At 32.4% G+C, this 16,398-nt stretch overlaps 1 protein-coding gene across 7 annotated transcripts in view; it reads left to right on the forward strand.

Moving 5' to 3' along the window:
- CACNA2D1 (calcium voltage-gated channel auxiliary subunit alpha2delta 1) overlaps positions 1 to 16,398 on the forward strand; it is a 457,063-nt gene that overhangs the window by 230,576 nt on the left and 210,089 nt on the right. For all 7 annotated transcript variants that reach the window (XM_033088705.1, XM_033088698.1, XM_033088699.1 and 4 more), the window contains exon 4: positions 13,372 to 13,431. In XM_033088705.1, the coding sequence (XP_032944596.1) occupies positions 13,372 to 13,431 (60 nt within the window). The remainder of the gene's footprint in view (positions 1 to 13,371; positions 13,432 to 16,398) is intronic.

Below are 16,398 nucleotides of genomic sequence, written 5' to 3' on the forward strand. Positions count from 1 at the left end.
TTGGGGTCTGGGATAAAAACACTTAGAGGTATATTCAATAGGCTTCACTCAGAAATCATCTTGTCCACATTTTTCAATTATGGCCCATTTCTTTAGAGCAAATGAGTTTGTTTATATTTCTCCTTTCTTTTGGATAAATTATTTTCTTAAAGCTCCTAGATACTTGGGTAAGTGAATCCCTACAGGAACATCTCATGTGCCCTCCCAAAGTGTGCCAGAGAAAATAGTCTATGTGGCAAAAGTAAGCATCATCCTTCCCTTTCACTCGCCGTTTTGATTATAGATATCATAGATCCTTCTGGAAGAAGTAAGGGTTAATAGAGTTTCTGAGGAGGAAACCCTACCTCGCCTACACATTTTTTGTTCGTTTGTTTTGATCTGATCTTTTATTTTAGTGTTGCTATTCATTCTTATTGACAATAACACTATTGAGTTATCAGGGTGGGTAATGCTTACCTTGCATCTTTATCTCATAAAGCTATTGTCCTGGCCTATTAATGTTGCAGCAAAACAGTGGAATGCAGTGAGGAGAGAAAAATAATCACTTGTAAAAATGTTACTTATTTAGAAAGTGAACAAAAAGTCCAATAAATGCTGAAGGAAACTTTTTAAAAATACTTCATTGGTTGTTTGATACACAGCTGAGCTACTCTCTATTGTACAGTGAATGAGAAGGAATTACTCCAGGTTCATAGTTATTTTTCCACTTATGTGACATTGAGAGCAGGGTTGTGTAACTTCTTTTATCAGGTGGGATGGTGCAAGGGATCTGGAATAGGAAACCTTATTCAAATTCCATCTCTTTCACCACTTTCTCCTAGCCAAGCACCTTATAGAAATTATCCCATCTATCTTTCCTACACAATTAGTAGATACTACCATTAACTCCATTTACGGAGGAGTAAACAGGCTTCAGAAAGCAGGTAATGTATGGCAACTTAAACTCTCTGAAGTCTATTTACTCCTGTATAAATGGAACTAATTATACTAGTATCTACGGAGTATGTAAGAAAGATATTAATAGATGGGATAATTTTCTGTGAGGTGCTTGGCAAAGAGTAACTACTGGAAAGATGTAATTCTTTATTGTTATTTATATCTTATTTTGATAGTCAACTGAGATACTATCTTTAAATACATTTCATAAATTGTAAAGAGCTATGCATATTTTAACTATGATTCTTAATGAATATCATGCACATCATATAATGAATATACAATTTTAATTTTTCTTAAAATTAAAAGAAATAGACCTTTTTGAAATTTCCATTTGAGAGCTAAGGGTTCAAAATTTTGTCACTTCTTAGAAATTTATATCCAAGAAATTGAGCAGAAAATTATAGGATAGTAATATGAGAATTATTAAGAGAACTTTGATAATTTCATTTTCTGTATATTTTTTATTGAAATTGTTAAAATTCACATAAGAACAAGGAGAAGTAATACTTGTATTACTCAAGTTAACATAAAAACTAAAGAACTGCTTTATATTTTATAGCAACTTAAAAACACATGCTCTAGAAAAGAGGGAAACAAGAATGACATATTTTTTTCAGATTAGTAGTTTCTGATATTAAAAAAATCCTAATTGCATATTTTACCGATCTGATTGACTGATTTACATATCATAGTGATTTTCTAAATCCTAGGAAGAAAAATTATACGAGTGGGGGAGGAGCACACAGTACGCACTTGTATGTACCACAGAATATGTGATACATTCACCCCAATGTGTCATCAACAATGGGGGAGGGGAGGATTGTTTCCATAGCAACATTAATAAAATGCAAAATTTGGCTACTGTCCATGATCACATTTTTTTAAGTCAGCCCACTCTCTAACTTGGCAGCCTGTGAGAGTTAGTTAAACTCAATGGTAAATTATTTAAAAGTAAAAAGAAATTAAAATAACATGACAGGAATGATAAATAGTTTACTTGCAGCGAAAGAGTAGCCTGAGGTAAAAGAAACAAATCCCCTTTGATGTAATAAGGATCAAAGGGAGGGGAGGGGAGGAGGAGGACTGGAGATGACAAATCATTATTGTAAAATTAAAAGGATTGAAGGTGAGTGAAGCAGATGTAATCTGACAGGATCTTGGGTGCACTGCAGTATATTTAGACCAGAATGATATATACCTGTTTGATTATACCCTCAGTAAAACAAAACTCCTCCTTTTTAATCTTCTTAATTAGCAATAGCTAATGTTGACAAAGATACTACTGCTATGTTTGTTTCACAAAAATCTCATTTAATCTAATTTAATAATTCTGTAAAACTGGCACTACTATCTGTGTTTTACAGATGAAGAAACAAGCACAGATAAATAACTTCTCTCATATTTTCAAAGTCAATACATGTTTTATGGTTTCCTGAATTCTTCTTGAATAAGTTCTGCACAAAATTTTAACTAAAAATAAAATCTTAAGAACTATATTCAGAATAGCTGAGTGAACAGTTAGTGTAATATTTTTAGTCACCACATAATATTGGGAAGTTTTTGCATTTACTAGTATTTTAAATTTATGTGGAGTAGCTGCCCACGTCAAATGCGTCAGATATCTATTTAAAGAGCAGTTCGGGGGCAGTAGAAGGTAATGGATGTCTATCTATGAGTTCATTTGGAAAATTAATAATTCAGGCCGTTTTAAAACTCTTGAATTATGATGCGGGAAATATAGTGATAAACATTGTAAAGATTATAAAATGCTGAAAGAGAAATTATATATGAAAAGATCTTTTACTGACGGTATAAATCTTTTATGTTAGTTTCTAATGTAAGATATAAAAATAAATTTTGTAGACTTTTAAATGTGTTCTTCTTGCTAATCTGTTTTTAAATTCATTTTCCGTTTTTGATACATATGCCAATTTATACGTATACATATATGAAACTAAAGACAAATTACAAAAATATGTTCTTTTGTCATATATTTATATTTTTACATCTAGTAAAGGTCTTTAAAGAGAGTTGAAGCTTTTAGATTTGCCTTCTGATTTGACTTAAAAACAAAAAAGTAGAAAGTACCAAAAAATAATTTTAAAGGTACTTCTCAATCTGTTACATCTTTTTATGATGTCAGTTTGCATCATATTCAATTAAATTGTGTCTTTTCTATTTTCATATTCTAACAAAATCCACATGAATTTTGATACATTTTTAGGTTTACAGGAAGGTAGAGCCTCACACAAAGTATCTGACAGTGAAAAGTGGCCTTTCCACACTTTTTTCTTTCTTTTCAAATGGTTGTGTATTTCATCAATTCTTTTATGTTACCTGAGTCGTACAAAGATTTGAATATTTTCTTATAAGTATAGCGCTTTTCCCCTTCTACTTTGCATAAACTTTTGTGCTTTATGCTTTATTTGGTAATCAACGTACTTAAAATGAAACCATGAAGCCTACACACATTCCTGCAAATTATGAGTAGTCGGCTCATAAGAAGTAAGCCAGGTTGAGTCCATTTAGTTTCCTGTATCCAAGAAAGAGAGAATGGAAGGAGAAAAGGGGAGAATTATGAAACTGTAAATATAAAGCAGTGTGTTTCAATAATATATTTCATAAAAGAAAAATAAGAAGATAATTTTAGATAATTATAAATTGCATTTTTATTAATTCTAATTATTGTAGGACATTTTATTGAGGATTTAATAACATTTCTACAGTTTCTATATACATTTAATATTGTATTCTGTAACATATCATGCAGTCATTTTGCATATTTTGTCAGAAAGGCAAATGTTTTTCTTTGTTATTATTTTCGTTTCCAAATTAAAGTCAATTGTCTCAGGAACAAAGCTCATAAACTATAATAATTAGTAAAAGTAAGACTCTCATTCATGATTAAACTTCTGAATAGATATCCATCCAATCAGGGACTTCTGACTCACGTATTAAAAAAAAAACAAAGAAGGCTAGAACAAATTGCTGTTATTTTATTTCTCACAGCTTTATTTCTCAAGAGCTTGCTTTTTACACAATATCTAACTTCTTCTGCTTGAACAGTGCTATGGGTTTTTATTTTAGAGCAGTGCTTTTCATCTTTAGTGCACATTAAAATCACTGGGTGGTCTTGTAAAAACAGATTGATAGGGTTCACCCCAAGAGTTTCTGATTCTGTAGGTGTAGTTTGGGTTTTGAGAATTTGCATGTGTCACCTGTTCCCAGGTGATGCTGCTCCTGAGTCTTGGGCACTGTTCTAGAGACACCTAAGACTTAATTTAAGCAGGGTGTGAAATGCATGCTCAGTAAAGAACTGAAGACAAAATATATGAATCAGTTAAATTATGGTGAGAGTTTGAAGATATGAAGATGGCTCAGTGAACATTTTTATGGAAGCAGACTCAACAAGGTATGTTGTACCAAGAAATGCCAAAGGTCTAATTTTAGATCCTTCTTGCAAACTAATAAGCTAGCCCACCACAATTTTAAAGATTGAGGCGATTCCCTGAGTCAGACACAGTGGACTTGGTCCTAATAGCAGGCATCTTGCTCTTGTGTTCACGTCAGAAACCCCAGGCCCTCAGATCCAATGGGAGCCAGGCTGAGTAGTCCAATTACTCACTGTACATGCTGTGAGTTTGTGTCCCAGCCAAGGAATCCTGAGCTTAGGAAACCGCAATCTTCTAAAAGGGGCCTGCCAGCCTAACTTTTGCCCTACAGATTGTTTTTATTTTCCTGAGCAACAAAAACTAATCTGTCCTCCTCTGTGGAGGGAGAAGTGCTGTCTGTCTTCCAAAGCTGTTATTCTTGAAGAGAGAGTCCAGAGCAGAGGCTCTCCCCATTCTGTTCACATGACGTGCGGGGACACGAGAGACCCATGGACAATTGTCTCCCAACATGGGGGTTGGAAGTAGGACTATTTCTGAGGGAACGATCAAAAGAATTTTGATGTTTTAGTCTCAGCTGTTCAGTAACTTGATTTCAGAAAGAATTTACGATGGCTGTTTTTTTTTTTTCCCCTGAAGAGGTGTATGTAATACTTCTGGGTGATAACAATTTCAAGATTTTCAATTTATTAACTTTATAATTTAGGAGTCACTTCTCTGTGCTTCAGTTTTTAATATGTGATAGCTTCCATTTGTTGAGTACTCACAAACATGCTATTTAACTCTTGCGATACAACATGCCGTATGCACCATAATAATCTCTGTTTTGTATTTGAGAAAATTGAGGTGAAAAGGTGTTAAATTTAACTTGCTACTGGTCACACATCTAGTGAGTGGTAGAGCTGTTTGAATTATATTATGCTGTTTTCTCTGTTTACAGTAGTGAAAAATAATCACTAGATATGTAATTGTGAGGTTACAAAGGGATATAAAATGAACAAATTAGGATGGCTTAGGTTTGGTATTTGATTTATTTGTAGACAGTTTGTTGGTTGGCAAAGTGATTAAAGGTCTTTGGAATTAGCCTGACATATGCAACAGAATTCAGTTCTCAGCAGAGAGGATGCAGTTTGCATCCCTTAATGTAAATTGTATATAATCCCCTAATGTAGGTTGTTTGATGTTGTAGCTTATTGTAGCTTAACTATGTGGGACCCTAGAGCCAGTTATCAGAGTTATCAGTTGTACTAAGGGCTAGATGAGTTTTAGGGACTATCCTTTTTTTTTCCTCTCTCTTTTTTTCTTTCCCTTTCCACTACCTAAATTATCTTCCTTCTCCACAATGATCCTTTTCTGGGTTTCTGAATCTACATTAGTATTCAACATTTAGAAAATAAGGCAACTGATTATAAATTAATTCTAGAATACCAGAGAAGGATTACATGGATTAGCTGCAATATCCCCGGCCAAATTCTAATAAATTTTAAGGATCAGGTAGTGATGAATTAATCCATCAATTTTTAAAAATTAAGGGGCAATTTATTAATCTAGCAATATGCTTCTCAAGTAGGATGACACGTTTTGTGGCTTCTCAAAGTGACATGGTGATGAATGATGATGATTTAGTGAACCTAGTTATAAATCTTGCTACAACTGAGATAAAAGCTCGAAAATACTTGCAAATGATCATTTCTACATTTCTACACACATTAATTGAGTGACTTCTCTCTGCCACATTGTATGAGGTATGTGAGGTATACAGACACGAAAAAACTACTTCTTATACCTAAACAACTCACAGTTAGTGGTTTATTGAGAGCGAGGGCGAGGGCGAGGGCGAGGGCGAGGGCGAGCTTGCAAGAATTGAGTACAGCATGGTGGGTATCATGATAGTGTAAGGATATGGCTCTAATAAAGAGCAGAGGTCATTGCTGTTTACTTCCATCAAATTGTGCTTCTGTTTAGAACAGTGCTTCTCAAAAAGTAATTACATCCATGTGTCTAACATAGAAAAAAGATGGCCCTCTAAAAGAGTGTTTTCAAAGTTTAGTTCAAGGAAAAGATGTACTGTATTAAATGTGTAGATTTCTGGGAATGGCCTCAAGTATAGAATCAGAACCTTTGGATGGAGGTGGGTTGAGTGGGTTTGTATGAGGTCCAGTTATGTTGAACAAGCTCATCTGGTGATTCTTTGGAGGTGGCTGATGTGGAAATTATATTCAGTTGGATAATCTTTTATTGTTTTGTGCTGTAGAGCCATAAAAAAAAAAGGTAATGATAATTACTAGTTGTGTATTATTTACTTTCACTACTGTTAAAAGGAGTTTTACTGTTCTTACCAGATGACATCTCTTACCCTGGCTTCTGTGTTCCAAGAGTCTGCCAATTTATTTGAAGCTAATTACATCTCTGCAGATTAGACTTGAAGCTTTGTGATTAATTTCAAAGGCATTTCCTGAATATGGCAGATCTAGGACTGAAATCTATACAACACGATCCAGAAGCCATGTTCCAAAAGATTTATTTTTCACTGGGCTACAAATAGAAAAATAAAAGATGACTGGCTTGATTTCAGCAACTTTTATTTATATATTTGCATATATTATACTCCATTAAAGCTTGTAGTAGAAGGAAAAATAGTGTTTGTATTATGAAATTTTCATTTCACATAATCTGGAATGAAATCAATTGTAAGACAATGATAGGCTGTCAAAAAGAATTAATCTGTAGCCTTACATTACACCTTATACAATGTAAGATTTATATGTGATTTGGCTTAATACAATGATACATCCATATTTTTACTATTAATTTTGATAATTCTCTTCTTGTGTCATAATTTCAATATTTACAGAAGTGTTAAATATTTGTGGTAATTTAAAATAGACATAAGTAACAAGACTATATACTTTATTTCTACTTGGTCAGTCTATTTACAAATAATTTTAATCAATGTATATTAAAAAACTTATGTAGTATGTAGAATTTTCTGCTTCTCTTAAGAAATAATAATCAAGAAGGCAAACTTCAATTTTTCTTCTCAATAAACTCAAATAGATGGACTGGTGCTAAGCTATTTTACCAGGATTTGGTAGAATTTCTCAAATCACTGGAGTATATTTTTCTACATTAAAATAGAATTTTATTGAAATTGTGTGTGTGTGTGTGTGTGTGTGTGTGTGTGTGTGTGTGTGTGTGTCTTGGAATCAATTTGGGATTGCCCTGCTAGAAAAACAAAAGTGAATTTGAAAAAAGGAAAGTTGATGATCATAATTGTGTGCTCATGTTTCATGTCATTAGACAAAAGCAGAAAGTCTGCAAAAGCATATTTTAGGCAAGCATCGGTAAAATATAAAAACAGCATTTAGTCATCTTTGTAAGAGTGGGCTTGCTAACCTATAGCACCATAGTGAGAGGGGATTGACATGCCGTTGGATAAGTTGCATTGCTTAAGTGTTGATTTAGCATCTTTCAAATTGCACCAGTAACGCTGGGGCAGAAAGAATGATGATTTCTTGATGGAGAGAAGGAATAGGTAGGAGTGTGTTTATAAATAAGGGTCTTCTGCTATGTTCTGATAAAGATGCAATTAATGCATAGAATTTTGGTGCTACAAAAGGGTTTTAGAGATGGCTTCATCATTGTTTCCCTCTTCCAGGCATCATGTCTACTTTCCAAAACTCTGAGCAAACTGTTTCTCAGAAATCATTGACATTGATTCTCTTGTTTAATCTAAACCATTACTTGCAAGGGTGATGAGTTTCTCTTAGACAAATCTGTCCCCTCCATAAAACTGGTGGAGTTTCTCTTTGGTATTCAACCTGCATGCAACCTATTAGAGAGAAGAATCAACAATCAACATCAGATGACATTTGCATAATTAAAAATATATATGCCAATATATATGCCATAATTAAAAATATATATGCCAAACATTGTCAAAGAATACAGACTAATTCATTATAGTGACTGCTATGGGTAAGGGAATTGGTGGAAGGCGGTAAAGAAAGTTGACTTCAAGGTTACTAGTGATATTTTATACAAACAATTATTGAGAAAATATGAAAAAAGATAAAGATGAATTCTGGCTGATGGGTTCTAAACTATTTGTTCCTATGCTTTTCAGTATTTTTCATCTTTTAGAATGATCTCTTCATTCTTATTCCATTTATGGTAAAAATAAAACAAAATTGACCTCATTTTACTGACAACTATATTAAACTGTTATATTCCCTGAATTGCACATGCTTTTGGGACCACCATATGTTTCTACAGACGAGGGCTTTTCTGTAACATAAAATACAGTGAAAGTTTAGGGACGTTTAAGATGTTATCATTTATTTCACTCCTATCTCTTGAAGTGGGTATCAGTTATTATTGTTCTAACATAGTCTGTTCTATGAAGTTATGTTGTATGATTCAAATGGAAGCAAAACTTTATTGAGTTTATAATGTGTGAGATATTTAGCATATACCAAATAGAAAACATATAAGGTAGATATTCTTAGATGCCAAAAACTGGTAAGTCCATTGCCTAAAATTTCATAGTTAGTGAATATTAGCAGCGCCAGAATTAGAAACCAGATCTATCTATTGTGAAGTTCATGCTCATTATACTGTAGCTCCAAAATAATTGATTGTACCTGTACACTTTTCTTCAAAACATAGAAGTCAGTTCATTCACCTAATCTCCTGTTTTCCATAGGTTTGCGAGACCATTCAATTGATTGTCCTGATTTTTTTTGCTATGTTAAGAACATTGGATGAAGATAGGCAAAATTCATTGCAGTGATAAAAAAATTGTCAACATAGGTATAATATAATGATTTGCTAATACTTAGTGGGTGTTGATTATTTGAACATTAATCACATAACATGCGTGTTTTACTTGGATCAGTCTATTGTGGAGCTCTGTTACCTCCTTATTAAAAAGAAAAATTTTGACATACACTAGCCAAAGAAATTGCTTTGAATTAGAGATGTTTCTTTAAATGATGTTTGTAAGTCAATTCTTGATTAATGTGAGTAATCAGCATTATTGGAGCCTAAAAGAACTGTCATATGATCCCGGAAGGTTTCCTTTCAAAGCTATCAAAGGGAAATTCTTTACCAGTAAATATTTCAGAAAACTTATTTTATCTTCCATCAGCAGTTAACTTACAGTTTAGGAAGCAAATTATTTACAGGTTTTGAAAATTGTCTGTTTCCAAGAGAAAATATATTTAGGTATTGTGAAGGAGAGTAATAGAATTATTTTCTTATATACTACTGTATAATTATACTGCTTTGATTAGACTTTCATATCACCTGACAGAATTCAATGCTAGTGGAAGAGATAAAAATGTGACAAAAAGTGAAGGTTGAGAATGAATAGGCCTTCAAGGGAGCTGATCTTTCTCTGATCTGATAAAACCTCTCCCATTCTCTATTTTTTTCTTCCTGCATATCAAAAGCTTTTTCTCTGATTAGCAATACTCTCTCAGGATTTGAGGGCAAGACCTATGTGAGGTCAATTCACAAACTGTCATAAATTTTTTGTGTTTATTTTGTTCTTTAGTCTTTATCAATTTTTAAGAACTTGCTGGGAAATTTCTCATTAACCTCAAATAGTTTTCTACCAGCATTTTGGTGTTGATACTACTTTGTCTCTATATATTCTGTGAATGACTAGTAATGTTATCTTAATATGAGCAGAATTAAATTTTAGATTTCTTTCATGGGTATTTATGCTGAGCTGGGTTCTTTGTTTCTATCTGGTGCTTGGTCTGCTTCTAATGATTGACACTATTACTATAGATTAAATGAAAAAAATATGTTTTCTTTTTTTCTGAAATAAGTTATTGTTACAGAATATACTTATATAGCCAACTATGGAAATAGAAACGCTCTACCAACCAAATATTTACATTTTATTAGGTAGGAATTTTATCAATCTTAACATATTTGTCTGTGTAATTTAACGGTAAATCATTGACTTAAAAAAAAAACCAAACAAACAAAATAATCCTGTCACTTGACCAGAATAGAAATTAATTAGGGATTTGAAGTGTCCAGAAGACATGTCAGTTTGCTGTAGTCATTACTAGCTGGTCTTTGCCACAAGAAAGAGAACCCTTAGCAGCTGTTTGTTTTAGTCCACAAGATAGGCTATTTAAGTATCTAAAGTTCAGTATTATGCTTTATCATGAAATTTGCTAGATAAAAAAAAAAAAATTCACTAATTTCTTCATGAACAAAGAAGATAACACAGTAGTGCATTTCATGACTATGTATTTCTAGATTTCCAAGCCTGGGATATAAAATTTTGCAACTTTTGAGCTTCAAATCAACCTTTTAAAATGCACTTTTTTTCCTTATATATAGCTGTCTTTCTGTTTCTAAAACAATTTCTGAATCTTGTAACAACTGGCATTTGCTTCATAAAAGTGGTGTTTAAAATATGTGTGTGTGTATACACACATATATATATGCGCTTCATAAAATTATTTAAAAAATATATATATATTTTTTCTGTGAATATATATGTTAAAAATATATGTATATATTTATATATATATTTAAACACTAATTTTATTGAAGCATATATATATATATATATATATATTTATTTACTTATTTATATTTCTCTCCAATTCGGACTCTCTTCCCACTACAGTTGTCTTATAGTTAGTTGCCATTGTTCGTCCCTCTGATTTGTTTCTAGAAATAAACTGATGATTACTGTCATTACGGTGTATTAATCATGGATTATGTCCATGTCCCATGGGCTAGGTCGTGCTTTCTCATGGGCTCTAGAGCAGGGAACGGCACGGCAGAGTTAGAGCTGGTACCTTGAACAGTGTACTTTCCTGTGGCTGAATATCCCGCAGTGTGTTTTGTTTGTCAGGCTGGCTTCCTCCTTCTATCCCTCTCCAAGACAAATAGACATTTTAGAGTTCTAATATTTCTTAATCTAAAAAGAAATTAAATTATTTATATTTTATCCAGTATTTTGCTTAAATTCACAAAATGCTTAAGTTTATTATTTGCCACATACATATGAACTGTTTAGCTGTTCTTATATCATCTGATAAAAATGAGGGAAGACTTACATGTCTAGTTTTGTCGAGAAAATAAAAATGCCTTCCTGTTTATTTTCTCATTCTGTCTTTCTTTATCTTCCCATACTCAAGTTTTCTTATAAAGAAATTGCTTCCATTTATATGCCATTTTACCACTATTTCCTACATTTTCACATTGAATTTGAGTTTTCAGAAGCAGGGTGATGTAATATCACTGAAATGTATGCGCTTTTCTTTTGTCTTTGCTCTGTTTAGTTTCTTGTTTTTGTAGGGCTAAAGATTTTTTTTTTTTTTTTTTTTTTTGGTTATTTGCTGCAATTTCTAACATTTACTGGCTCCTATTATACTCTGTTTGTGGCTCGTAACTGACAGCCGAAATCTTTGTCATTTAAGCATGCTCGACAATTTTCTTTTTAATTTAGCTTAGGGATTCTTAAATTAAAATCCCCCATTAAGCAATATTTTGTAGTCATGGATAATACATACATAATGGTTTCTAAAAATGAACAGATTATAATGTTAAATAGCAGGGGATAGAAGCCAATATACTAACATAAAAACTGCCCTAAAGAAGTATTTCCGTTATCTAGTGTTGTCTGGACTTACACAGGAAGATCATACACTGAAGCAGTGAAAGATTAAACACAGGAACCATTTAACCACTATGAGATTTATGCATTTTAAAAACCAAACCTGATCATTTATCTCTTAATAAATGAGTTTAATACATTCATGTTTATTATATTTGATGTTACACTTGCCATTTTTCTGCCACTGTGTTCTAGTAGGGTTGGGGAGCAGGCCACAGAAGTAAACACTGAGCTAGTTTCTCAAGTGACATGATTTCTCAAGTGACATTATGATTCTCAAAGAGAATTATAATTACTCTTCAGATTTAGGTAGTTGTTACATATATTGCTTACTGTCTGCCAAGCACTGTTCTAAGCACTTTATGTGTAATACATCATTTAATCTTTTGAACTATCCATTAGGCCGATTCTCACGTTATTCACATGAGAAAACTGGAGAAGAAACTTAACTTTCCCATGTTTACACATGTGGATGCAGCAGGGTTGGTATTTAAACCCAGGCTGTCTGCTTTCATATCTGTGTTCTTAATCACTAAATGTTCTTGTGTCTTGTACAAGCTTATTGCACAGAGAACGTAATAGTGACACTGGGAAATAGAGAGAGAAAAATCTAAAAACTATTAAAGAAGACAAAAAAGAATTTATTTACAAAAAATGATTAGCAGACTGACCACAGGCAGTTTATCTCCAGCAGAAACTAAGGGAATACCATTTTAAAAGTGCTAAAGGAAAATAAGTCAGCCTAGACTTTTCTAACTACTTTCATATACAAGAGTGAAGGTAAAATAAAGCCATTTTCAGACGTGCAGATTGTGACAGCTTTCTACTATTCACAGATTATCTCTGAAAGAGCTATTAAGACTGTATTTCAGCAAGGAGGAAATTACTGCATTTCATTGGATTTTGGCAAAAAAAAACCCCAAACTATGCTATTAACAAGGTGCCTACTACAGTGCTTCACACATGTTTATTGGCCTTTCAATGTCATTTCCTTTCCACTTGTATAGAAACATGTGCTATAGAGGTATTTACTAAAAACTATCTACCGAGTTGAGCACACTCTACTGATGAAAGCTTTTCCTAAAAACTGAAGTCTTGGTGTTTGCTAGAAAGCATTTGGTGAGGACACTACTGCCAATGATAGCAGAGGTAGTGAACCTAATGATAATTCAAGAGTAGCGTGTCATTTATATTACTAAGAGTAAATACATATACTGTATATCAACTTTAGTAGGTTAGATCACTAAATGATTTAGAATTTATGAATCATAAATAAGGAGTCTCTTCTGTTTTTTATGTCCTCGTGGTTGATTTGAAAACCCGAGGATTCTATATAACAATAACGTATTCTTGTGGTCATTGGAATTCTAAGATTTATTGTTTCCTTTTCAGCGCCTGGCTTTGGAAGCGGAGAAAGTTCAAGCAGCCCACCAGTGGAGGGAGGATTTTGCAGTAAGGACCGTTTTTTTTACCACTTGATTTAATAGATTCATGTTTTGTGTTTGGATAATTATGATTACATTAAAAGATTTTAGTGATAGAATCTAATGGTATTACAAGACCAAAAAGCGGCTATACTTTTTCACTTAAAAAAAAAGTCTTTTGGGCAATCAGGGCCAAATTATTCAAAATGTTTCTGTGTACATTCCATATTTTTTAAAAAAAAAGTTCCTTACAATGCTCTTCATACTCAAAAGTATTTATAAAATTAATCCTGGTACAAATAACATTAAATTACGGTATCTGAATAAACTTTGTAGATATTATAGAAAACAAGTTGTATTTAAAAGCTTTGAGTTTGTGATAAGTGATACGCATACTATAATCACCTAGATGGTGAGCAATGTGATTAAAGTGAGAATCAGTATATTAAATCTTGTAAAATTTAATTTATTCCACTTTAGCTAGAAGTAATCTTTCATCTACTTGGGCTGACTTTTAGAAATGCCAACCAATGTTAACTTTTCCATGTATATCTTTGATGAACTTGTTTTGTGCTCCAAGAATCATTGTACTAATACAAACAGCAGACATTATTCTTATGATGAGATCTATCTATCATCTATTTTCTTACAGCCAAGGGACACAGTGAAAAAAAAAAATCCATCTTTAATTGTCAGTTAAAATGTTTGTTATGTATTTAAGTAATTTTATTTATATTGAAAGTCTCTTTAGTTTCTGATCTTAGAAAATTTCTAGACAATTCATTCTGTGAATGTTGAAATAGGAATAGAGGATGAGTGATAGCTTGATTGCACTATGCAATTGTCTTTGAATATTTTGCAAAACAAAAGTCTCAAATTTGAAGGTTAAGAAATTTGTGCTTCAAAAGAATACTAAACTGAGTTTCCGTAATTAGCACTTTTATTTTGTGTTTGCGTGATTATATTGTATATGAAAGGAAAATACACTAAATTAAATTTCTGGACTTATGTGGTAATGGTTAGTCTTCCATGGTTGACACTGCTGTTAACTTCTTTTTACTATCTTTACCACAAATTTATATTTAAAAAAAACGCACAAAAACTCTTATTCTACTAAATTGAGACTCTACTTGATTGTCAGTTTGATTCTTTCACTAAATTGATCATGTTGGTATCATGTAGCTCCATGCTGTGTCCACAATTGTTTGTCATAAGTGTGCTAAAAAGATTTGTCATCCATAATATAAAGAAAAAAAATCAGTGATTATGTTAAAAACACAACCATTTTTAGTACTGGGGACACATTTTAAGGTCATTCAATGAAGATTTTACAATGTAGCTTGTTGCTTTTAGATAAAAGGAAACTTGAAACTTCTTTTGTTTCTTGAATAGATAAAAAGCAGCCAAACTAATTTATCCAAATATGTATCCTTTCCATTAACTAATATTAAATAGAAATTACTCTCCCTCACCAACTTACGAGACATAGTAAAAGTAGTGTAAAGGCATAATAGATGTGAAGCTAGACCGCATATTCTGTCTAGTATTGGTATAGTACAATTGGTGCTGTTTTTGTTAAAATCAAGTGTTATATTAAGACTCCAAAAATCATCAAGTTCATCCAAATCAGCTTCTGTTATATATAAATTCCATTGCTTTCAAAAAGAAAAGTTTTTCTTTGTATTAAAATAATTTAGTAATATTTCACATGCTCACTTATTAGTTGTATGTCTTTTTTAGTTTTCTAAGGAGCAATAATGTGGAAAAAATAACTTGGCAAGTAGTGACGAAGTAATGCCTTTTATATCATTTAATTATTGTGTTACTGCTTTATAGATATAAAGTTTGTTTTTCCAGACATATTGTAAACTCATTGGTATCAAGCTTATAACACTAAATTAACATTTTGGCAATGGTTTATTTCTTCTTACAGATGTAATGGGTGACCCTTGTAGATGACACAAAAACTCTCAATGTGTGTTAGCTGTAACTATATTTTATTGAATCCAAACTATCATCAATTGTAAGGCATTCTATCATTTATGTATTGCTAAGAAAGAAAAAAAGAGGCCAGTTAAATCATTATGCACCAACAATTTTAAGCTGTATTTTTATTTGTCAAATGTCTAAATGTGGGAAGGAGGGGAAATTACCTCGAAGTGTAACCCCTATTCTCTACTTTCTCAGTGTCTATATCCAAACAGAAGCACTGCTAGGAAAATTTATGCAAGAAGACAATTTGGATTAGTCCCACAACGACACAAAAGCCATTGCTAAGTCTTATATAGTAAAATAGAAAATAAGTTTTTTTACCCAGGAAATGTTAAGAGTTCTTAGCAAATAGTAGTCATGGTGTGGGAGAATTCTTGAACAAATTTGGTTCTTAATTTCCCCCTAGATTACCTCACAATTTATTGAGGACCTATGAACATCTTGATTGACATTAAAATAGACTGGTGAAAAAGGAAAAAGAATTAGGCCACTTTAGAGCCCTGTCAACTCATTACCTGAGTCCTTCTTGAAGAACTGTGAGCAATATTCAGGGAACACATATTTGTCACAGTTAGCACACTGAGAATTGATATTTTCCATAGCTTCCCTTGTTAGTCATACAGGAAGTTTTACAGTAGCCCTTCCCTTTGAAATACCCATAGGTGATAGAACATTCAGATAGTGGTGGTTTTATATTTGAAGAATAGAACATGAATGAAGATTGCCTAACCTTCAGACACAAATAAGTAAATAGTGCAAAAATATGACACACTTTCCCCCCCTTTTCTTTTTGATAAACTGGAACATTAAATCTACTCTTGTTTTGTAAGAGCACACAAAACAATTGTAAATTTTAGCAATATCTTGCCAAACATTTAAAAGTGTTTCATTTGAAGTTAAATGCCACCATATTTGAAAAGGTCCTCCTTTTAAACTTTATAAGCCTTTTATATTTTAAGGTATTTAACTGTTTGTATCAGTGCAATATTTCTTTAATGCCGCC

This window comes from Rhinolophus ferrumequinum, chromosome 20, assembly GCF_004115265.2.
Source record: "Rhinolophus ferrumequinum isolate MPI-CBG mRhiFer1 chromosome 20, mRhiFer1_v1.p, whole genome shotgun sequence".
NCBI classification, from domain to species: Eukaryota; Metazoa; Chordata; class Mammalia; order Chiroptera; family Rhinolophidae; genus Rhinolophus; species Rhinolophus ferrumequinum.